Raw genomic sequence first — 21091 nt, 5'->3', positions numbered from 1 at the left:
AATCTTCTAGTCATCAACATTAATCAATACAGCAACTGTGGAGTCTCGGAAGGTTCTACAAGATTATTGCTAGAATTGGATTGAATTCACTCTCGCATAAATGTTGATCTGTTTTAATAAGATTTGGAAAAATGCTTGTAGGCATCTCCCAATCAAATAAGTAATTGTTAAGTATGAAGCAGTGAAACAATGAAACAAAACTTCTTTTAGAAACGAAATAACAGAAGGATTTAATCAGATCATTATTCAGCAACAGGTTAGAATCTCCAAAGGAATAAAATGTTCAGCTGTGTGGAGTTAAGCATAGAGTTCCCTCGTGGATTTCAGTCCATTCCTTCATAGACTTTCATCAGTTTCTTCGTGGTGTTAATCGGGAGTTATTCCTGGTGAAATCATCAATGCTGGAAGATGAGGGAAGAGAGAGAGAGAGTGTGTCCGTCTTTGCTGGTGGTTGGTTTCTTTCTCTTGAACCCTCGGGATGGGTGAATTTTGTTGAGTCCCAAGAGAGAAGTTGGGGACAGGTTCGTCTCATGTGGAATTGTCAGTTGAAGATCTGGAAGGGAGGGGGGGGTGTTGTCAGTTTAATCTTTTATAAACTTGGTCATGTGACTGAGAGCTGGCTTCTGATTGGGCAAGCCGGGAAGGAAGTGTATTCAAAATCTTGAGCCATGAGAATTTGCTCCTGCTTATGTTCATTACACTCCCATCTGCTACAAAGACTCCCACCCCACCCTTTATCTTGGAAAACTGAATTTCTTTTTTTAAAAAAAAACATTATTTGAATTTTTGTTTGCTTTCATTTTTAATAAAATAAAATTCTTGTACATTTTCTTTCTGCAGTGAAACTAAAAGATTCAAGTACGGCTGAGATTCAATTCAAAAAACAAGAACCCGCTGTGAGTTGGACATCGTTTGGAGAACCTAATGAACAGCATGATATATATTTACAAAAAATAAACCTTGGTTTGTATCAACAAAAAAAACACCATCTTCCTCAATTTTTTTTTTGCTGTTGTTGTTTATATCTGAAAAAACAAAAATCATTTTATTTTTTGTGAAAAAAATTTTAATTTAATTTTTCTTTTTTATTGTTAATTTTTCATTTTATTGTTAGAGTTTTCAGTTTTTAACCTTTTTCAGGTTTTCCCCAGTTTTTAGCCTTTTAGCTGAAAAAGCCTTTTTTTTGTTTTTAAGCCTTTTTTAGCCTTTTAGCTTTCTAGCCTTTTTAATAGCTTTTTAGCCTTTTTGGTCGATTTAGCCTTTTTTAGCCGTCTAGCCTTTTTTTGTCCATTTTTCTAGCCTTTTTTGTCCATTTTTCTAGCCTTTTGTCCATTTTTTCTAGCCTTTTGTCAGCCTTTTTCTAGCCTTTTTTTGTCAGCCTTTTTTGTCAGCCTTTTTTTGTCAGCCTTTTTTGTCAGCCTTTTTTTGTCAGCCTTTTTCTAGCCTTTTTGTCAGCCTTTTTCTAGCCTTTTTGTCAGCCTTTTTCTAGCCTTTTTGTCAGCCTTTTTCTAGCCTTTTTGTCAGCCTTTTTCTAGCCTTTTTGTCAGCCTTTTTCTAGCCTTTTTGTCAGCCTTTTTCTAGCCTTTTTGTCAGCCTTTTTCTAGCCTTTTGTCAGTTTTGTCTAGCTTTTTTGTCAGCCTTTTTCTAGCCTTTTTTTTGTCAGCCTTTTTTTTTGTCAGCCTTTTTTGTCAGCCTTTTTCTAGCCTTTTTGTCAGCCTTTTTGTCAGCCTTTTTCTAGCCTGCCTTTTTCTAGCCTTTTTTGTCAGCCTTTTTTTGTCAGCCTTTTTCTAGCCTTTTTTTGTCAGCCTTTGTCAGCCTTTTTTTGTCAGCCTTTTTCTAGCCTGTCAGCCTTTTTCTAGCCTGTCAGCCAGCCTTTTTCTAGCCTTTTTTTGTCAGCCTTTTTCTAGCCTTTTATTGTCAGCCTTTTTCTAGCCTTTTTTTGTCAGCCTTTTTCTAGCCTTTTTTTGTCAGCCTTTTTCTAGCCTTTTTTTGTCAGCCTTTTTCTAGCCTTTTTTTGTCAGCCTTTTTCTAGCCTTGTCAGCCTTTTTCTAGCCTTTTGTCAGCCTTTTTCTAGCCTTTTTTTGTCAGCCTTTTTCTAGCCTTTTTTGTCAGCCTTTTTCTAGCCTTTTTTGTCAGCCTTTTTCTAGCCTTTTTTGTCAGCCTTTTTCTAGCTTTTTCAGCCTTTTTCTAGCTTTTTTTGTCAGCCTTTTTCTAGCCTTTTTTGTCAGCCTTTTTCTAGCTTTTTCAGCCTTTTTCTAGCTTTTTTTTGTCAGCCTTTTTCTAGCTTGTCAGCCTTTTTCTAGCCTTTTTTTGTCAGCCTTTTTCTAGCCTTTTTGTCAGCCTTTTTCTAGCCTGTCAGCCAGCCTTTTTCTAGCAGCCAGCCTTTTTCTAGCAGCCAGCCTTTTTCTAGCCTTTTTTTTTAGCCTTTTCTAGCCTTTTTTAGCCTTTTTCTAGCTGTCAGCCTTTTTCTAGCTGTCAGCCTTTTTCTAGCCTTGTCAGCCTTTTTCTAGCCTTGTCAGCCTTTAGCTTTTTTTCTAGCTTTTTTTGTCAGCCTTTTAGCCTTGTCAGCCTTTTTCTAGCTTTTTTAGCCCTTTTCTAGCTTTTTTTAGCCTTTTTCTAGCTTTTTTGTCAGCCTTTTTCTAGCTGTCAGCCTTTTTCTAGCTGTCAGCCTTTTTCTAGCCTTTTTTGTCAGCCTTTTTCTAGCCTTTTTTTGTCAGCCTTTTTTTGTCAGCCTTTTTCTAGCCTTTTTGTCAGCCTTTTTCTAGCCTTTTTGTCAGCCTTTTTCTAGCCTTTTTGTCAGCCTTTTTCTAGCATTTTTTTTTTGTCAGCCTTTTTCTAGCATTTTTTTTGTCAGCCTTTTTCTAGCCTTTTGTCTAGCCAAAAAACTGGCCCTTTGTAGCTTTTCTTTTTAGCCTTTTTTCAGTTTTTAGCCTTTTTAATTTGTCATCATCAAGGTTAATGAGATGGTTAGATTATCAGAAAGATGAAGAATATTGTGAGATAAATAATGAATGGAATGAACAAAATGAAGATGATTTAACATGACTATATGTGAATTGCAAAGATGACCTAATCCTAACATACATTGTCATGAATGGGAAAGGCGACCTACATGGTGATTTATTTATCCCTGCAGCATATTGAAGTCTCCAACAATTTCAACTCAATAGTTGAAAGAATGTTTATCCTGTTCACATCGCTGCTCTATAAAACAGACATGAAAAGGTTACGTTAATTGTCAAAACTCAAAGTATTGTCAAGTAGCATGAATTATTGTGTTGTTAATATTCCAATCTCCGTTATTTTCATCAAAATTGGAAATATTTTCAAATTTCACCCGCTATGAACAAAGAGCTCCTCTGCCTTGAGAAAGGCAAAGGCCAAGAGAATAAACCCTAACAAAAAAATAGTTTGGAATCCCAATAGGATCATTCCGGCAACTCCTGCAGCTATACTGGTTCCGACTGTATTGGCTTGCCTTTCTGTCGGACTTTGTCTGCAACACCGAGAGGGGAACCTTGGTAACTGGGCAAACCCAGGTCTCCTTATCACCCAACCAGGCCTGCATACAAGAGAGGCAATTCCAGCTTTGTCTCTATAGCCGTTATTTTTGTCAAAATTGGAAATATTTAAAATTTTTCACCAGCTATGGGCAAATAGCCCCACTACCTTTAGAAAAGGACAAAGCCTAAGGGAGTAAGTCCGACAAAAAATCCGGTTTGGAATTCCGATAAGCATATGGTAAAGCATTGCAATACCAGTCTGGCAACGGCTGGCTCTGACCATATTGGCTTGCCTTTCCTTCGGACGTTGTCTGCAACACTGAGAGGTTGACCTTAGTAACTAGGTAGACCTATGTGTACTTATCACCTGCCAAGACCTACATCAGAAGAGCCAATTCCATCTTTGAACTGTATAGCCACAACAGATGCTGCAGTGCACCAGACTCGATGCAGAATGCCATGGTCTTATTAAACAGAAGGTTGTTCCAGACAGATCATGTGACCAAGTGGTATCTGACAGATTATTGGATTGTCAATTACCTGTATTTATTTACTTAACTTTTTTTTAATTATGAGAAAACCAATTGGTGTTTATTCTGAATCCCAGCTATATTAACTTGATTACAACGGTAACGATTATTAAGAAAAGTCGTAGTGCTGGTGTGTATGTGTCAAGTTAATAATAACTAAAACCACGCCAGATACAACTACAACTCTTAAGTTTTACCCTAAAAATACTCTAACTTTAATTCCTTTGGGGTCACTAGCGATGAACCTATGGCATAGAGATCAGAAAAAGTTTATCTTCTTTCATTCATATTGGTAGTTATTCCAAAAATGTCTTCCTTTCTGTTGTATTATAGGAAGATAATGAGAAAAGTAAGGGAGGGGGAGAGAGAGAGCAGCTTAGCATGTTCAAGAAAGTATGTAGCAGTTCATTTAAAGATGCATAAACCTCTTCATAATTTGTTCTTTTTTTGATACATTTTTTATACATTTTTTTTTATACATTTTTTATACATTTTTTATACATTTTTTATACATTTTTTATACATTTTTTATACATTTTTTTTTATACATTTTTTTTTATACATTTTTTTTTATACATTTTTTTTTATACATTTTTTTTTATACATTTTTTTTTTATACATTTTTTTTATACATTTTTTTTATACATTTTTTTTATACATTTTTTTTATACATTTTTTTTATACATTTTTTTATACATTTTTTTTTATACATTTTTTTTTATACATTTTTTTTTATACATTTTTTTTTATACATTTTTTTTTATACATTTTTTTTTATACATTTTTTTTTATACATTTTTTTTTATACATTTTTTTTTATACATTTTTTTTTATACATTTTTTTTTATACATTTTTTTTTATACATTTTTTTTTATACATTTTTTTTTATACATTTTTTTATACATTTATTTTATACATTTTTTTTTATATATTTTTTTATATATTTTTTTATATATTTTTTTATATATTTTTTTATATATTTTTTTATATTTTTTTATATTTTTTTATATTTTTTTATATTTTTTTTATATTTTTTTTTATATTTTTTTTTATATTTTTTTTATATTTTTTTTTATATTTTTTTTATATTTTTTTTTATATTTTTTTTTATATTTTTATATATATTTTTTTATATATATTTTTATATATATTTTTTTATATATTTTTTTTATACATTTTTTTTATACATTTTTTTTATACATTTTTTTTATACATTTTTTTTATACATTTTTTTTATACATTTTTTTTATACATTTTTTTTATACATTTTTTTATACATTTTTTTTATACATTTTTTTTATACATTTTTTTATACATTTTTTTTATACATTTTTTTTATACATTTTTTTTATACATTTTTTTTTATACATTTTTTTTTATACATTTTTTTATACATTTTTTTTATACATTTTTTTTATACATTTTTTTTATACATTTTTTTTATACATTTTTTTTTATACATTTTTTTTATACATTTTTTTTATACATTTTTTTTATACATTTTTTTTGAACATCTTTTATACATTTTTTGGGATACATTTTTGGGGATACATTTTTTTAATACATTTTTCACTTTTTTTGCCCATAAGTTTTTATTTGTGCGCCATTTTTCAGAGTTTGCTACAAAAACTCAAATCTTATTCGCACACAATTTTTAGCCAATGAAATTCATTGACTAGATTTCATCATCATTATCATCATCAGTTTAATATTTAGTTTTTCAAGCTGACATGCATGAGACAACTTTTAAAAATTGACTTCCAAACGTCATCCCATATCTTCCTCAGCCTTCTCTGGAGATGGATGGGTGCTGCATGAAATAATGTAGTCCCATCCCCATGACTCTGGAGGGTTATGGTACTCATCCATCCTAATTTTTTGCGCTATTCAGAAAAATCAAAACGTATTTGTTGATTAAATATATTTCTCATTTGTGAGTCCTGCTAGTTAAAATATTTATTAATTAGCAGAACCTGTGAAAATTCCACAGTAGTTGAAATTTTTTATACACATTATAAATAAAATGAAAAAAAATAACGAATTTAAAACAATTTTTTAGCAAATTCTTTTTTAACCTTTTAAAACTAAAAAGAATTGATTTAAAAAATTTAGATTTTTTTTCAATAAAAATTCAACACACAATACATTGTTTTGTTTTGCTTTTTTGCTGAATATTTTTTATATAAATTATAAAGAAACAGATGTTAATTCACTTCCACATTTTTTTTTTAATTTAAAAAAACTATATAAATTATAAAATAAAATTGCTAAATTGAAACTGTAAACACAGCCATGTTTTTTTTTGTTTATTTGGGGGGGGGGTTTGGGGGGGTTGTTTTTTTTTGTTTTTTTTTTGTTTGTTTTTTTTTGTTTGTTTTTTTTTGTTTTCTTTGTTTTTTGGGTTTTTTATTTGTTTTGTATTTTTTTGTTTTTTTTTTGTTTTTTTTTCGAGAGAAAACGGTGTTAATGATTTTAACTGATACAGAGTGACTATAAAAGGAGGTAATTTGTTTTCATGAATTAATGTTTGTGATTGTTGTGGTGTTAGTGGTTGATAGATGATGAAATACAACACCCTCTCAGCTGTGCCAGTGGGGCTTTCTCAAGGCTAAGGAAGAGAGTATTTGAGAACCGTGACCTTCTGGCAAAGACCAAAATCATGGTATACAAAGCTGTCTTGCTGCCCACTCTTCTCTATGGATCGGAGACCTGGACCACATACGGGAGGCACATAAAAACCCTGGAGACATACCACCAAAGATGCCTCCGAAAAATCATCAGAATTAGTTGGAAGGACCGACGCACCAACACCAGCGTCCTGAGTGAGGCTGACATTCCCACTATCACTGCTACTGTTGCTCAACACCAGCTCAGATGGACTGGTCATGTTGTCCGAATGCCGGATCTCCGCCTCCCAAAACAGATTTTCTACTCTCAGCTTGTTGCGGGAAAGCATGCCCAGGGTGGCCAAAAGATGAGGTATAAGGACAACATCAAAGTAAATCTAAAGCGGTTTTACATGGACCTTGAGACATGGGAGAACGTGGCTGGGAGCAGATCGGCATGGAGGAGCGCTGTCCACGAAGGTGCTGCGCTTTATAGCAGTGACCTAAATCAAGCTGCTGAGGATAAGCGCAAGCACAGAAAGGACAGATTATCAACCAGACACACCCAACCCCACCCCATCCCACCACCACTACCTTTATCTGCCCAAATTGCACAAGAAAAATTGGGTCTAGGATTGGGCTCTATGCTCACCTGAGGACCCACAGAAGCCACAACGGAGGACAGTCTTACTCGGACACGAGTGACCGCCAATGATGATGATGATGGTTAGTGGTTGAATAAATGATAAGAAAAACACAGTAACAATTAAATATGTATTACTACAAATACATAAAACAGGTAATTGAACAATATCTTTGCTCATGGTTCGCGTGTCTGGGTCCGACTTTCTGGTAAACCGCTTCTTGTACCCGGAAGTAACGTCATGGACAGAAGTGACATCATCGAACAGTTCATTATTCCTGGTAACAGGGGTGCATCCTCAGCAGTGATGATGTTTTTTTTTTTGTGACACAAGACGTATGGACAAGTAAATTAATATTTAAATCATTAGTAAATAGAAATAATAATATGAAAGTCACGTAGAGACGAGAAATAAACATACACACACAAGAAGTGTATTAGACAACTTTATAGATATAATGGCTTGACAATGCATAAAACTTTTGTCGTTTCAGAACGTATTCAGCGGGATTGCCACGTAGATTCTATCGTCCAACTTACGCACAATACAAAATTATTACGAATATTATTACCTGACGGGTTCCTGATGAATGCTCCGATGGGTTATCATGTTCGCTTGTATCATACGATAGAAGGTAAGGTGATCTTTTTCGTGATTGTGCAGTTTAGTAAAGATATTAAAAAATGAAGATAAAGAAAAATGTGTAATACGTTCTCATACAAAAAAAAAACAAATTGTTTAATTTGATCAAGTAGTTTTTTGTTGTTTTTTTTCAGGGGAAAATCAAATTTTAGACCAGGATGTTTAAGACAAAAACGGGTTTCTCGTAACGATGACCGATTCTACGCATGCGTCAGATGACGTCGTGACCTGATTTACTTTAAATAGTTGAAAAAACGAACACATTTCGTCTACGTCACTTTAGTGCAGTTGATTAGCGCGTTTGTTCATTATCTAAACGTTTTGGGTTCGAATCATGGTGTGAGATGTTTTTTGGGGTTTTTTTTCCGATTTTTTAAATTTAAATATTGAACCCTGTGTTATTTAAGCCATTTTTCACGTAACGTTCGTTTTCCTGTTTTTTTTTTGTTTTTTTTACTTCGCTTATTCTTAGCAACACCCCAAAACACCCGGGTATCCACCGATTTTTTAAATTTTAATATCGAAACAGGCTTATTTAAGCCATTTTTCACGTGTTCGTTTTTCTGTTTTCATCGTTCATTTGCCTTACGTTAGATGTTTTTGTGGGTTTTTTTTTTATGTTTTGATTACCCCCCCCCCCTTAATTAAAACGTTGAATGCTTACATCATCGTCGTCATAACGCTCGACGACTTTCAAACATTTTTCACTAACTCATTCTGACTGGCCGATTTTATTTTCAAACTTCGCCTCAGGGCTTCGGATTCGATCCTAACCCCCCCCCCCCCCAGGTTTCTTTTTTATTTAACACCACACACACCTACAAACACCCGGGCAACGCCGAGTACCCCTGCCAGTTAAAATATAAAAATATCAAAAAAAAAGGTTATATTGTACGTATCCATTATGGAATGAAGTTCACTTAATTTTATCAAGTATTTCTTTTTTTTTTTACAGCAAAAAAAAACAATTTATGATACTGCTCAAACATAGCCATGTTTTGATTTTTAGGAAGAAAAGTTATTAAGATGGGGAGGGGGTGTCGGCGTTTTAGACTGAGTTATCTCCCCGTGACGTGTTCTAAAAATGCAGTTAAGTAAAAAAAAAAAAATGAAGATAAAAAAAATCTGGAATAAATTTCTCATAAAAAACAAATCGCTTAATTTCATCAAGTAGTTTTTTTTTTGTTTGTTTGTTTTGTTTTGTTTTTTATAGAGGAAAATCAAATTTTAGACCAAGGTGCTTGTTAAGATACCGTTGACAGATGAATTTTTAAAAATATGTTGTTTTAAACAAAAACAAGAATTCTTGCCTAATTGTTATATTGAAAATAGTAATATATCCAAAAGTTAAGAACCAGCCTCTAAAAACTAATGTCTCTCTCCTTCTTTAAACTAGAAGCTCAATTGTAAATAAAACTCATATTTTGAAATGCAAAATAGAAAAGAACATAATATCTTGATGTTTACAATTCCAGGAATGTCGATTTGTGACTATACAAGAATAAAAATAAAAAATAGAAAACAGGAGAGAACAAACACAGTGGCGAGCGGGATTGAAACCTTAACACCTCTTTGTTGTTGAGCCACACACCAACCAACCTCTTACAAGTAACGTTTCTCTCTTTGTCAATGAACTAGAAGCCTAATTGTAAATAAAACTTATATTTTGAAATTCGTCTTTGTGTTGATTTTGAGAATAGTGACAAAAGAATTGTCAGTACTTGTACAGTTTAATCAACATTAAAAAATGAAAATATTGAAAAAAAGTTACATTGTACATATCCGTTATGAAATGAAGTTTTCACTTAATTTGATCAAGTACAATTTGTTATAATACAAAAGGTAGCCATGTTTCGATTTTTAAGAAGAAAAACTATTACTAAAGATGGAGAGGGTTTGTCAGCGCTTTAGACCGAGTTATCTCCCCGTGGTGTGTTCTAAAAATAGAAACATAGCTACCTTCAGCATGCTGTCATAAAAATGTGTTTTTCTGCTGTAAAAAAAATATATACTCAATCAAATTGAATTAAATTTTTTTTTCAAAGAACTTCAGTCCAAAACAGATCCGTACAATATAACTTTTATTCGATATTTTCATTTTTTTAATGTCTCGATTAAACTGTACAAGTACCAAATTGTCAGTGTGTATATATTAGTGGCTCTCCTTTAACAATTACAAGACGCCTCTCCAACCACTGATATCCATGATGAATAACAACCCTACCTGAAAATTCTTCCTTCAAACTCCTCAGCCTAACATTCACGGGCAATATGAACTGGAATAAATATATTGAGAACATTGCAAAGGTTGCTACAATGAAGGTGGGTTCCCTCTATCGAGCTAGAAAACTACTCACACCTAAGAGTATCCTGTACCTCTACAAAGCCACCATTCGCCCATGCATGGAGTATTGTTGCCACATCTGAGCTGGTGCATCTACCACTCGTCTCTCCCTCTTGAATAGGGTCCAAAAAAAAACAATTTTCAATCTAATAGGTCTCACTTTGTCAACTAAGCTCCAGCCCCTGTCTCATCACCGCAATGTTGCATCTCTGTGCTTGTTTTACAAATATTTCAATCGAATGTCCTCTGATTAACTCCTTGCACTTGTGCATCCTCGACATACGTATCCCCGACAAACCCGTTTAACAACAAAATCTCATCCTTTCACTGTTAAGGTCCCTAAATGCCAGAAAACTTTACTTTCATAGTTTCTTCCCTCGACCAGCTAAACTTTGGAATTTCCTTCCTGCTACCCGTTTCCCTGACTGTACTGATATTCAGCATTTGTAGATGTCCTTTTTCCTTGCTCTCATGAACCAAAATCATTCTTTTGCAGATGTAGAAGTGTTTCGACAATACACCTTAGTTTTACCCTCGCTTTTACCCAGTCGAATGGACAGCAGTGTGGACAATGGCCGAGTCATTTATCTGATGATAAAAATTTATGAAGACGGTACCTTAACAGAATGGATAGATAAATTAACCACAGGTAAGCAATTTTATTTTTTGGCCGAGGGGCGGGGGGGGGGTCTTTTTTACTTGAATTATTGCGTCTGATGTGCGAATCCAAGTCCACTGTTCATGTCGACAACATAAAAGAACTATTTGAAAAAATAAATCCTGACACAATATTAACATTTTTTAAATAAAGTAAACGTTTGCAAGAAAATATAACTCTAATCCAAATAGGAAAAAATGTTCTTGGCCTTGGGGCAAGGATCAAAGTGCAGTATCTGTTCTGATTCTACACTTGAGTTAATTTGTCCTTGGTCAATGGGAGGGAAACCCTCTATAGCGAGACAATTATTATTTTTAGATACTGCCAGAGTGCCTCTTTTTGCCCTTCTTTTGGGGAGCTGGGGTTTTCTTCCACATCAAAAATGACCTTGTGTCACATTTTGTTTTTGTGGGGAAGCAAATAAATACCAATAGAAAAAAAGGTTTTTTGGCCTTCAGTTGGTTGGTTGGTTGTTTGTTTTTGTTTTACGGCATATCAACCCTTTTCGGGTTATTTAATGCCGAATCCAAAGATTTTGAAGAAAAAAATTTTTTTAATAGAATATATTTGTTGTTTTCACGTCAGTTTCTATTTAACCCATAGTTGGGACCCTAACAGGTACTACCACAATCCGGGTCAGAGTGGACCTGGGAGCAATGGTAATTAAAGGGTGGCTCCACACTCCCTAAAGCCCACAAGCTGGGGGCCTCACCACTGGATATAGTTTAAGGCCATATCCAGGACCCCCATTGAGGGACTTTTACCCTCTGCAGGGGGGCAGTCGGCATATTCTAATGCCCCACCGACAGGGCCTCTTGACCTTCAGGCTACGATCAAAGTGTAGTATCTGTTTTTATGCTGCACTTCACTTTTTTCACTTCATTTTTTGGTCTCGAGGAGAAATCCTTCATGACTGATATATATCTTTTTATTTTTGTTACTAACCAGAGTGCCCTTTTTGGGGAGCTGATTACCCCCCCCCCCACACACACACATTAAAAACTGACCTCGTATCTAACTCTGCCCTCGTGAGGAGACCAGTAAAGATGTCACTGTCTGGCAACAATTGAAATAAATGGCTCTCGCCTTGGGGAGGCTCCATGTTTGGTAAACTTCTGGGTCTGATCTTTACTCCTGATCTAAGATGGAACACATACATCAAATCCGTTGCCAAGACTGCTGGAAAAATGGTGGGATCATTCTACCGCTCCAGTAGATATCTTAGATATTTTTACGAGCTCCAATAGATATCTCACTGCTGATGCAATTCTCTACCTATATAAGAGCCAATACATCCAAGGATGGAGTACTGTTGCCACATCTGGGCAGGAGCTGCTAGAAGCAGTGTATCCTGCCTTGACAGAGTTCAAACTATACTTGTATTTTTATATATATTTATGTGTGTGTATATATATATGTATGTGTGTGTACATATATGTATGTGTGTGTGTGTGTATATATATATATATATATATATATATATATATATATATATATATATACTAATACATATATATGTTAGGTAAGCATTGACCCTAAGAAAGTGCTTTGCCCCCCCCCCCACGCACAGATACCCTTTTAAAGGTCTTCCTTTTTATCCTTGTGGGGTAGAGGGGTGGGCTATTTATTAAGCCCAGTAGAATTCTTATAGTCTGATTATAATTAAGGAACTTTTTTTCAAACAATGGTTGGAAGAGAACATATTTGACAAAATCTCATCAAATGCTGATATTTTGTTTTCCAGGAAATCCCGTTAAGCTCAGCATGTACGAAGGTGATTTTAAACTTGACAAACTCATTAACTGCACTCACCTTATAATGTTTGCTGCTGGAACAGGGTTTACTCCGATGATCCAACTGATTCATTACGCCTTGACCAGTGAAGACTGCAGCATAAGGTAAATAATAACCTTTTTTTCATCTCTCGTGAGATTTTAAACTTAAGCATCATCACCGACACCTGAAAAGGCTATTTCACAATGAAACAAAGACAGACAAAATTAAAAATGTATATCTTGTCGAACTCGGGAATCTTTCTCTGGAACTCGGGAATCTTTCTCTGGAACTCGGGAATCTTTCTCTGGAACTCGGGAATCTTTCTCTGGAACTCGGGAATCTTTCTCTGGAACTCGGGAATCTTTCTCTGGAACTCGGGAATCTTTCTCTGGAACTCGGGAATCTTTCTCTGGAACTCGGGAATCTTTCTCTGGAACTCGGGAATCTTTCTCTGGAACTCGGGAATCTTTCTCTCGAACTTGGGAATCTTTCTCTCGAACTCGGGAATCTGCATGGAATTTTGAACAGAACCCTTTATTTAATCCACGGGAATAGCATGTTCTCGTTCCATCAGCCATGATTTGGTAGAAGTCTTAAGTAATTCACAATTGTATTTTGGGTGTTGTCTCCATTGAGGATTGAACCTTCAACCTTTTAGAAGAAGGTCACTTTTACAGCAGAATTTTTTCAAGTACTCAGATCTGTGCACCACGAGTCCTTGCAAAAGGACCCATGGTGAAATTCAGTTGTAAAAGTTACATTCCTGAAGATTGACGGTTCGGTCAGACGCCAACAACTAAAACGTGCAAATAATACTCAAGATGAGAAGAATAGTTTAAGGAATCCAAATGGACTATTTCTTTATTTCCAGATTGGTGAATCTGTTGTGTTTCTATAGAACTGAAGAGGACATTATATGGCGGGAAGACTTAGACAAATTATCGGCACAGTTTGAAAGGTAAGTGAATTTTATCAAACGTATGCAATTATTTTTTGTTTGAAAATATAAAAGACGATTAAATATTTCTGTAACAATGGATAATGAAGAGTTACCAGCTTTTAGGAATATGAGCAATCGATTTTCAGTCTAAAAAAACTTGGTGCTTCTACACTATTGGGACGAAATTTCGGAAATCGTAAAACTGAATTTCACATAAAAACAATGGTCCTCGTATTTTTAAGACGATTATATCCAAAAATTACGAAAATCGAGAAGGTCGAAAATTATTTATTAAAGGAAAAAAAAAAAAGAATTTGATGAAAACAATCATAAGACACAGGAGAGTTCAAATGGGAGGTAATTTTCTGTTTTGATTGAAACAAGATGGCGGCAATTTTTCACCTGCTAACACTGCTAAGTTGTTTTTTTTGTTTTTTTTTATAATTCAGTAATATCCAGATAATTTCGACTGCATAATTTGAAAGCTACCATTGTAATTTATTAGAATTGACAAAAAAAAAATCAGTTGTTTTTATCTGAAAACTCCATTTATCAACTACAAAATTTCGTCCCAATTCTGTAGAAGCGCCAATTTTTTTTTATAGGTGGAATTTATGTGCATATGAGGACAACTGCTGCATTAAAAAAGACGAATTGAGGAAGACAGGAAGTTAAATTTTTTTTTGACAGTTGAAAGAAAACATTGGAACTGAGATTTATCGGTGTTCATTGCAGTGTTGTTGAAAAAGAGATGCACTAATTTCCTTACGGGATTAAAGATATTTCGGCAAGAAGAGGAGATTATGACGTCAAGAATTGTGAGATCGTGCAAAGATTTGACATCGTCTTTTAGTGGAGAAGGTGATAAAGTTGGATGGATAAAGAAATTGAGTTGGTAAGCTACAAAAATGTAGAAACCTTGCTAGTTTCGCTCAACTTTTTCTGCACGGAGATGCACTAGGTGTATCAGAATTTTTGTAGGAATTTTTGACACCCCTAACACGAAACTGCGAATAAAATATAAAAAACTCGTAATTTCTCTTTTAAAAGTGGGTTGTTTATTTTCTTTATGGATTATACTTCCAAAATAAACTATTAAAGTTGTATAAAAAGTAATAGAAATATTATTTTTTTAAAAACAGTAATGAAATTAATTGAATGTTACGAGTTCAGTATTTTTCAATTTTAAAACTTTAAAAATCTATCAAAATTTTTCTATTGATTCTATTTTTACGATATTTTCAGGGTCAATGTGAAATTTTATGCTCTTTCCAATAAACCGAATATAATATTTTAGACAAACGTTTTTTTTTTTAAATTCACGCCCCCCCCATTTTGAAATGTCTATTAAAAAGTAAATAATTAATTTATTCACCAAAGTTTTATATATCACAAATTGAAGATAAAAGATCAATAAATAATATATTCAAATTTAAAACAAAAAAAAGTAGTGTTTTTTTAGAAATTTACCTGTAAAGTCCGAAGTTTAAAACCTTTTTTTTTTTATCACGTTTTTTTTTTTTTTTTTTTTTTTTTTTTTTTAATGAAACCTTGGTCCTTGCTCCTTTAATTGAAAAAAAAAATTAGGGCTTGAATTACATTTTTCGAGTAGTTATAAGCTTGGGAAGACAGGGGGTCGAATTATTCAATATTTTTCACAAATTTTCTGACACACCTAGAGATGCACTTGCCCTCTCCTTTGAGATGAGTAATAAAGAGCAGTAATTGGCAGCATTCATCAAAAAGGTCTTTTGAAGTAAATGAAAAGCTAAAACGATTCAGCTGTCTGAAGATATCAGCTTCCTGACTCAAATACACCAGACATAATAGTTTTTTTTTTTTTTTTTGTATTTTTATCTCTTTACAAAACTCAATCATGTTCTGCAAACACAAAACAACAATCACTCCCACATCTCTTTTTCTTCCCCCCCCCCCATCATTTCCCTACTGGCTTCCTGATTAAAAACGCACCAAACATTTGTTATTGTTCTTTCCTTTCCTAAAAGTCAATCATGTTCTGCAAAGCCAAAAAACAATAGAATCCACTACAAAACAACCAAACCAAACACTATGAATAAATATTTGAAGATATAAAGAACTTGAAGCATAAAAACTTTTTTCTCACAATAAACGGATTTTGCATTGAATGACCCGGAAAAGGGTAATATATCATAAACAAACCAAACCAAGCACTATGAATAAATATTTTTTTTTAAATATAAAGAACTTGAAACCCAAAACATTTTACCAAAATGGTCGATTTTGGTGTTTATAAGCCAAAAAGAATTGATATGTCATCAAATAAAACAACTAACTATCCTCCTCATCATCAGGTTTGGGTATTTATGGTGGTTCCTGGACTCTGGGATGGGCAACACCTGGCAACATCTCATGCCTGCTATGCATGTGGTTCGATCGGATTAGGGTTGATACCAGTCATTTTACAAGGAGTCAAGTCAAGCCAGGCCTAGCTAACTTGGTCAAACCAACCGAGACACGTGTAAGGCCTCCTAAATCCCACTGATACTGAGTTTCTGGTCTGCATTTCTTTGTCTATCTCACAAACTTACTCCAAGAATATTTTCAAAGATATTGAGTTTGTTCTCATACTCTGCCACTATAGTCCATTTTTCAATTATGCAACAATAAGAACTATCTAATTATTATAGTAATATTATTGCTCTGTAAAGTTTTAACTTCAGAAGTGTTAATGTTTTGGTCGATGTAACCTCCGACCCTCTTCAGGTGTAATTTGTCAAACTCAGAAATTTGGGCAGAATTTCATGTACCCTTTATTTAATCCACGCAGATAGCATGCTCTCACTTCATCAGCTATGATCGGATAGAGGTTCGACATAATTCGCAATTATATTTTTGTAATTGACTTTTAACCTTCAGGAGAATATCACTTTTACAATTGATTTTTCCTAGTACTCTAACCACTGCGCCACAGGTTCGTGTGGACAATTCTAGTACGAATTTTAAGAACCGTAAACCTATTTTTATTTCTAGTTATAAATATCACTATTTATTACTAATTATTATTATGGGACAAGCTGATTTCTGATGCCTCACTGAAAGAATGCACTTGCATCCCAATTTACAATATAATAGAGATGTTGACCTTCTGTGTAGAAACTACATACTTTGTGATGGGATTTGATATATATTGGCAGGAAGAAGGTCTGGCGATGAGATTGTCATTGTCGCCAGTACTGGCCAATGCATACATGGGATACTTTGAGGAAATGGCATTAAGATCAACACCACTAAAGCCAACAATGTGGTTGTGATATGTAGATGACACATTCATAATCTGGCTCCACCAGGAAGATGTTCAAGCATTAGTCAACTATATGTGAACTCTACCTGTACAACGATACAGTTTACAAAGGAAAAAGAACATAAAAACAAATTATCATTTCTAGATGTGCTGATAACCTGCACAGGTCAGGGGTTTATGTGATCAGTATACCAAAAGCCAACTTTTACTGAACAAGACCTAAACGTTAACTCCCACCATCCGTATAATGTAAAGAAAGGAATCGTCCTTTGCCTACAACACCGAGCAAAGCAATATGTAGTAACAGCAATGCCTATCAAGATGAAGACAGTTTAAGAGAAACCTTTCACAGAAACAACTATCCAGAGAACATGACTTCAACTCCAAGAAATCTGGACCAGACACCAAAGGACACTCGGAAACTCGCCACAGTTTGTATACCATACATGAAGGGCTTGTCAGAAAAACTTCAAAGAATATGTAATCCGTATGACATCAGGACAGTATTCAGGAGCAATTCAACTTGCCGGAAACGGCTTGTAAGAGTTAAGCCCCCTACAGGAAAAAGTCATGACTAAGAATTGTATATATGAAATCCCATGTAAATGTCGAAAACTATACAGAGGTGAGACGTTTTGTCCACTAAAAGTACGATTCGAAGAACATCGAAAAGCTGTAACACGTGAAGAGATTGAAAAGTTGTGTATGGTTAACCATATCTGTAGGGGAAAGGGGGGAACCATCTACCATTTATGGGATGAAGTGAAAATTATAGACAGAGAAAAATGGTGGAGAGTAAGACGACTGAAAGAAGCAGCAAATATGCTGGGCAATAATCAGTTACTAAGTAGACCTAGTATAGAATTTAACACTATATAGGAACCGTTAATTATAAATAATAGATAATATATACATTAATAAGTAAAAAAAAAAAAACAATAATATATATAGTAAAAATAATTAGTAATAAATTGTGATATGGTTACAGTACTTCGAAAAATCAATTGTACAAGTGATATTCTCCTGAAGGTTGAAGGTTCAATTCTCAGTATGGGTCACTGAAAAATATGAATGCAAATTACTTGGCTGACAAAACGAGAACCTACTACCTTCATGAAATAAATAAAAGGTTTTGTTCGAAATTCCATCCAAATTCCTGAGCTCGACAAGATACACCTGGAAAAGGTCGAAGGTTATCTCGACCGAAACGTTGTGAAAATGACACTCAAGATTAGAACAGTAGTCCGATGAATCCAAATAATACGAATAACTAATCCTCATCTCAAAAATTCAGAAACAAGCCAATTTCACTGAACAATACTAGACTTCAATTTCCACCATCCACATAATGTAAAGAAAGGAATTGTCTGTTGCCTAAAACACTGAGCAAAAGCAATGTGTAGTAACAGCAATGTATATCAAGAGGAGATGAAGAGTTTAAGAGAAACCCTCCAAGATAAGAATATTAGTCCGATGAATCCTCAATTCAAAAATTAAAAAACGTTATGCCCTTCTTATTCTGTATATTTGCTATTCCTGTTCTTGTGCTATCCTTGAAACGACCTTTTTTGTACAATTTTTTATTGGTGTGAGAGAGATAACTTCATTTTACTAAAAGATTTGTTCATTTTTTTTTTTTTTTTTTTTTTTTTTTTTTTCATCTGAGAATTTGGGACAGATTCTGAATTCTTTTCTCTTTGAGGCACCAACTTTTTTTTTTTTTTTTTTTTTTTTTTTTTTTCAGGTTTTGTGTGAAATATGTATTGTCTGAGCCAAGTAGCAATTGGGCTGGAACCAGTGGTCATATCAACGAAGAACTCGTCCGACGATATCTCCCTCCTGCATCATCTTTGGTTGATGAGAAGATGTTGATCTGTGCTTGCGGTCCAACGCCTTTCACAGCAAATGCGATGAGGTAATAATGACCTCCCAATCCCCCACCCAAACATGTGCTACTTCTTTTTGTCTATAAACCTGACAGCAAAAATAAAAAGATGAAATCCTGAACACACACCTCAAATTATAATATTAAACTGCCAATGAAATTTTCCACTTTTTTAATCTAAGCTTCATGTTGAAAATTCCGTTTCTAACACTGTTTTAACACACTCACGTACAAATATTGGGTTCTTGTCTTGAATTTCCTCTATATTATAAACAAAATTAAAGAAAAGCCTGTACTATGTCCATACCCATGATGAAATGAAAATATATTTCAAGAGTCATGTAAGTTGAGTAGTGTTATTTTTATAAAGAAAATTATTTTTAAGCGAGTAATGGAAATTAGTGAGCATTACAACAAAAAATCATAACTGTTGCATGGAGACAAATGATACGAGAATGATAAGATGGATGTGTAATATAAGTCTTAAAGACAAGCTTAAATCGGGATAGTATAAGGAGATGTATACAGAACTGTAGACTTTGTTAGTTTGGTCACATTGAAGAAAATGGCTAAAAGTGTTTGACTTATTACATGTAGAATAGTTGAGCTAACAGGGTCAGTTGCAGGAGAAAGCCAAGAAAAACATGAGAGGAGGTGATGAGGATGGATTTGAGATAAAGAAGGATAAAGACCTGGGATAAGTTTGTGAGTTGATTTCTAAAAGCTGTCCAATACAGACATTAAACTGATTAAAGATAGAATACTGCTGCCATATCTGGGCAGGAGCTACTAAAAACAGCCTATCCTGCCTTGACAGAGTATAAAATCGACTTTGTGGCTTAGTGGGGGATGCCCTTTTCTCTACTCTGCAACCTCTGTCCCACAGAAGAGAGGTTGCGAGCCTATCCTTGTTTTATCGTTATTTCCATGGCAGGTGCTCGTCTGAACTCCAATCTCTGGTCCCCCCTCGCCAATCTTTCACGAAAAACACCCGTCTAGCTGAATCCACTGTGAAAAATTTCCCCCACTCTTTATCTGTGCCTAAATCGTACTTGCAATAACCCTTATCCCTGAGTGGCTTCCGGGCCTTGATAAGTGGTGACCACCGTGTAAAAAAAAAAAAAAAAAAAAAAAAAAAAATTTTTTTTTTTTTTCCTTTCTAAAGCCTTTTTATTTTTATTCTCTTTCAGGTTGGCTCGACATCAAGGTTATAAAGATAATTGCCTTCACCCATTCTTGAGCTAACAGACTCGCATCTCTACATCTTTTTTTTTTTCCATCATCCAGCAATGAATGTTGTATCTGTCTCTACCAGTGCATCGTTGTTATTGGATGTGTACAGTATTCTTTTAAACAAACACTATTTCTGTCAAAATAAATGGTAGTTGAACCGACACTGACTGTGGATTGACCTTGTGCATGTGCATGTGTATGTTTGTGTTACAAAAGATCAGAAAAACATTGGTACCATAGGTTTCGAATCGCAAAAAAAGGTGATCACCTATGTTGGACTCTCTTTTCTCCAGGTAGACATATAAACAGGCTGAAGAGGGTCGGTCATACGCGACAAGAAATTGGTTCCTTTTGTTTTGGATTTGAAACCAAGGGTACCAATGTTGTTCCACTCTTCTATAACACAAATTTGAATAGATATTACAATCTTATTTTGATATTTTCTTTATAATCAGGCATTTTATAACCTACCGATAGTTTATGACATAATTAACATTTTAAATATTATAATCAAGCTCCAAAAATCAACATTTAACAATGTTTATACAAGTTTAATTAGGGTTAAAAGTTTAAATATTATGTCACAAATTTTATAATTTACCAAATTATAATATGAAGGCCCTGTTTAACATAACCCGTTAAACATTGAGCTTATTTTCATCTGCAGTATTCAGTATATCCTGAAAAATTCATAAGATTTGATTTATTGATAGATTTTGCATTGCGTGATCTGGGAATATTTTGAATTGTTTTAATTTTTTAGCTATTACTTTAACTATTAGTTTATGCACATTTTTATAAGATTTCCTTCACAGGTTTTTATTTTCAAAAAGTGTTTTCTGTTAAAGAGATTATCTACAAAATGTTTTCCTATTAAAAAGGTGTTTATTTACAAAAAGTTTTATTATTCCTATTTACAATGCCTCCCCACAGGACAGAGTTAGACACCAGAGCCGTTTTTTAACGTGGAGAAAAGGAACAAAAATAAAAATTGTCTTATTATTAAAAAGGTGTTTATTTACAAAAAGTTTTATCATTAAAAAGGT

At 33.8% G+C, this 21091-nt stretch overlaps 1 protein-coding gene across 6 annotated transcripts in view; it reads left to right on the top strand.

Annotated features, from left to right (window-relative positions):
• The window catches only part of LOC145296895 (cytochrome b5 reductase 4-like), a 162049-nt gene extending 141841 nt beyond the window's left edge, over nt 1–20208 (top strand). For all 6 annotated transcript variants that reach the window (XM_080143054.1, XM_080143056.1, XM_080143052.1 and 3 more), the window contains 7 exons: nt 841–963; nt 7778–7918; nt 10767–10919; nt 12673–12826; nt 13576–13662; nt 18672–18842; nt 20003–20208. In XM_080143054.1, the coding sequence (XP_079999180.1) occupies nt 841–963; nt 7778–7918; nt 10767–10919; nt 12673–12826; nt 13576–13662; nt 18672–18842; nt 20003–20057 (884 nt within the window). In that variant the 3' untranslated portion in view covers nt 20058–20208. The remainder of the gene's footprint in view (nt 1–840; nt 964–7777; nt 7919–10766; nt 10920–12672; nt 12827–13575; nt 13663–18671; nt 18843–20002) is intronic.
• The last annotated feature ends 883 nt before the right edge of the window (nt 20209–21091 follow it).

The sequence above is a fragment of the Euprymna scolopes genome, chromosome 17, assembly GCF_053919585.1.
Source record: "Euprymna scolopes isolate OS-2025 chromosome 17, ASM5391958v1, whole genome shotgun sequence".
NCBI lineage: Eukaryota > Metazoa > Mollusca > Cephalopoda > Sepiida > Sepiolidae > Euprymna > Euprymna scolopes.
The sequence above is the reverse complement of the archived record's forward strand: the minus strand, read 5'-3'. Positions and strand labels throughout refer to the sequence as shown.